This window comes from Mustela nigripes, chromosome 13, assembly GCF_022355385.1.
Source record: "Mustela nigripes isolate SB6536 chromosome 13, MUSNIG.SB6536, whole genome shotgun sequence".
Lineage (NCBI taxonomy): Eukaryota > Metazoa > Chordata > Mammalia > Carnivora > Mustelidae > Mustela > Mustela nigripes.
This window is the reverse complement of record NC_081569.1, coordinates 71,515,282-71,518,319: the sequence shown is the minus strand read 5'-3', so window position 1 is coordinate 71,518,319 and position 3,038 is coordinate 71,515,282. Positions and strand designations below refer to the sequence as shown.

Genomic DNA, 3,038 nt, shown 5'->3' with positions numbered 1-3,038 from the left:
CAACTTTGGAATAATATGAGCTCCCCCAAGTCACTTATACTCTAAAATCCTCCCTTTATTCATGCATAAAATGAAAGTACTTATTTACAGGGTCTTATCATACTGATAAAGAAAATAAATGTAATAAGATAAATAGAGTGAGTGACCCTTGAAGAAATTATTTTATTACATATCTATTTCTAGTTGTAAAACAAACTGAATACAGATTTGAAAAAACATTCTACATGGTCTCTTTACATTTCATTGAAAAATAATGTACAAAACTTAAAAATTATGTCATGTCTTTTGTTTGTTCATGACCATCTATTTTTTTTAGAGTTTTCCATTTAAGTAATTTATATATAATTTATATGCTAGCTACCAGGACCTCTGTCTTCCCAGGGTCATGGATATGGGCATCTCTGTCATTTGCTCCAAAGTTTCCATGGTAGAGCTTTTTGGAAGAAAAAGAGCAAGAAAAGCAAGTGAAATGAGAGCACTGCGAGGTCTAATTTCAGGAGGGAAAAGACACTATTACATAAATCTGAAAATCGGAAAATGTGCAAAGCCTGCATGGGAGCAAAGGCCGCCCTGGGTAAGTGGGTAGAGGGGCTACAGGCACAGCTGCAGTTTGGGTGCAGGCTACAGATCACCGGGGAGCACTGTGCCTCCACTGCACACAGGTAGATGGCTGATTCTTCCAGTCGGGACGCCGTGATGTGGAGGGTGCTGGACCGATCCTTAGTATTCACTGTGCAGTTTAACCTCCCACTCTGCTGCATCCCTGAAGCTATGTAAAACAGCCCAGTGAGGCCGCTGCCCCCGGGGTGCTGTCGAAACCACTGTACACTGTATGGACTGCTAGAAAAATTGCACTTCAAAGTATAGCTGGCTCCCTCCTGGAGGATCAGGGCTGAAGGGCTCTGCTCCACTGTCATCCCTCTCACCCCTGTGTGGAAAGAAGAAAACAAACACAGGTTATATCACTGGAGAGTCACAGATGTAGTTTGAAAATGTATAAAATATCCTCAGACACACCCCTGAGGATATAGGACTCTAGGAGCTCAGTGTCAGCTCCTCCCATCACTGTGGGTGATATGGACCACTCCCCAGGCTCCATCTGGAATATTCCCACCCACAGCAAACCTGGAGCCACAGGAGCCCCAGCAGAGCTCCCCAGGGTCTTCTTGTCTAGTTAATAAGGTGCCTTCACCCCTACTGTGTAGAGTATAGTCTTGGGTGGAGAAGAATTGTATTCTTACAGTGAATCCTTCCCACCAGAATCACTGAGCACCAATAGCACCTCAGCCCTGTCATTCTCAGAACTTGAGACTCCACCCACAGTGGCCCTAAAACACTGCACAGGAATCTCTCCCAAACTGTGCTTATGGGCAGTGCAGGCAGGTAGGAGGAATATTTCCAATATAGGAGGATGTAAGGTTTTTTTTTTTTTTTTTTTAAACACTTTATGTAAGAAAAGTGCAGGTTAGTGTGTGAAGAAAGGTGAATAATTCTTCTAGAAGAGTCAGAGCCTATGGGGATTACCCCGAATCATAGGGAAGAATGACTCCATTCCCCAAAATGCATAGTTTGACAGACAATGTGAGCATTCAGTTAGGTAAAAATACTGATAAAGGAAAACTATCTGGGGGCGCCTGGGTGGCTCAGTGGGTTAAGCCGCTGCCTTCGGCCCAGGTCACAATCTCACCTTTCTGGGAACGAGCCCTGCATCGGGCTCTCTGCTTAGCAGAGATCCTGCTTCCCTCTCTCTCTCTGTCTCTCTCTGCCTGCCTCTCTGTCTACTTGTGATCTCTCTCTCTCTCTCTGCCAAATAAATAAATCTTTAAAAAAAAAAAAAAGGAAAACTATCTGATAGCATCCACTCAGTATTGCAGAAATAAATACAATTCATCAAAAGAGTTCTAGAAACCAAGACAGACAGTCACTGTCTGTAAAGAAAATGATTCCGGGGCGCCTGGGTGGCTCAGTGGGTTAAGCCACTGCCTTCGGCTCAGGTCATGATCTCAGAGTCCTGGGATCGAGTCCCACATCGGGCTCTCTGCTCGGCAGGGAGCCTGCTTCCTCCTCTCTCTCTCTGCCTGCCTCTCTGCTTACTTGTGATCTCTCTCTGTCAAACAAATAAATAAAATCTTAAAAAAAAAAAAAAAAAGAAAATGATTCCTACCAGAATGTGGTCAATGAAAAATGGGATGTAGTGCTTAATGTCCTCTCTGATATAATTTCTACCTTTCCAACTCTCCTGTGCTACTGCTAGACACCATGCTCACCCACAGCCACACGTTCCTGGCCAAAGTCAATATTGTCCTCTCCCTTTCCTTTGCTTTTTGTTTTTTATTGTTTCCTCTCTTCTCTTCATTTTTGTTTCCCTCCACTCTCAGCACATGAAAAGGTAGGATATGTGGGTATTGAAATGGTTTCAAGGCCAATAAATTTGGGTGATTTTATTCATAACAATTGACAGCAGATAATGGGATATTTTCTGTTGAGTTTCCATACTCACAATGCCCAGCAATATTCCTATGCTGGTACCTGTGAAGAATTATCTGCATAATGGATTTCTAGGGACATGGCCTCCAGATGTCTGAAGTTGATATGCAATGGCAGAACTGAAAATCTGAGAGGGTCTTTACAAAAAACCCTGTCCTCTTTCTTCCCTATCTTTGCTATCTTTAAGTGGACTGGCTCTCATGATTTCTGTTCTGTGTATCTATTCAACCTTCCACCCATCATGAAGTCTGGTTTCTCTTAAGGTCTAGAGTGCCCCCTAGAGGAATGAAGCTGGTGGCAAAGACCTCTTAGAACAAGCCACTCAGCAGATTCAAATCCCCAGCCCCTTTCATTCCAATTTTCCTGGTGAAAGAAATGCAGATGGTCAGAAAAGAAGATAACTGCTTAGTTTGAATGGGTATTACAGGTAAACCAAATCCTACTTTTAAAATGAAATTGCATGGAAATTGAGATCAGAAAATAAATTTCATATATTTCACTTTGTGTCATTTTCTTTACCTGAGTTCAAAAGAAAGAAATCCATATGTATT

The 3,038-nt window shown here is 42.5% G+C and overlaps 1 gene segment (V, D, J or C); it reads right to left on the bottom strand.

Moving 5' to 3' along the window:
* Positions 1–400: 400 nt before the first annotated feature.
* Positions 401–997, bottom strand: LOC131998742 (T cell receptor alpha variable 22-like). The segment is given in 1 exon segment: positions 401–997. A coding segment is annotated over 1 exon segment (513 nt).
* Between the last annotated feature and the right edge of the window lie 2,041 nt (positions 998–3,038).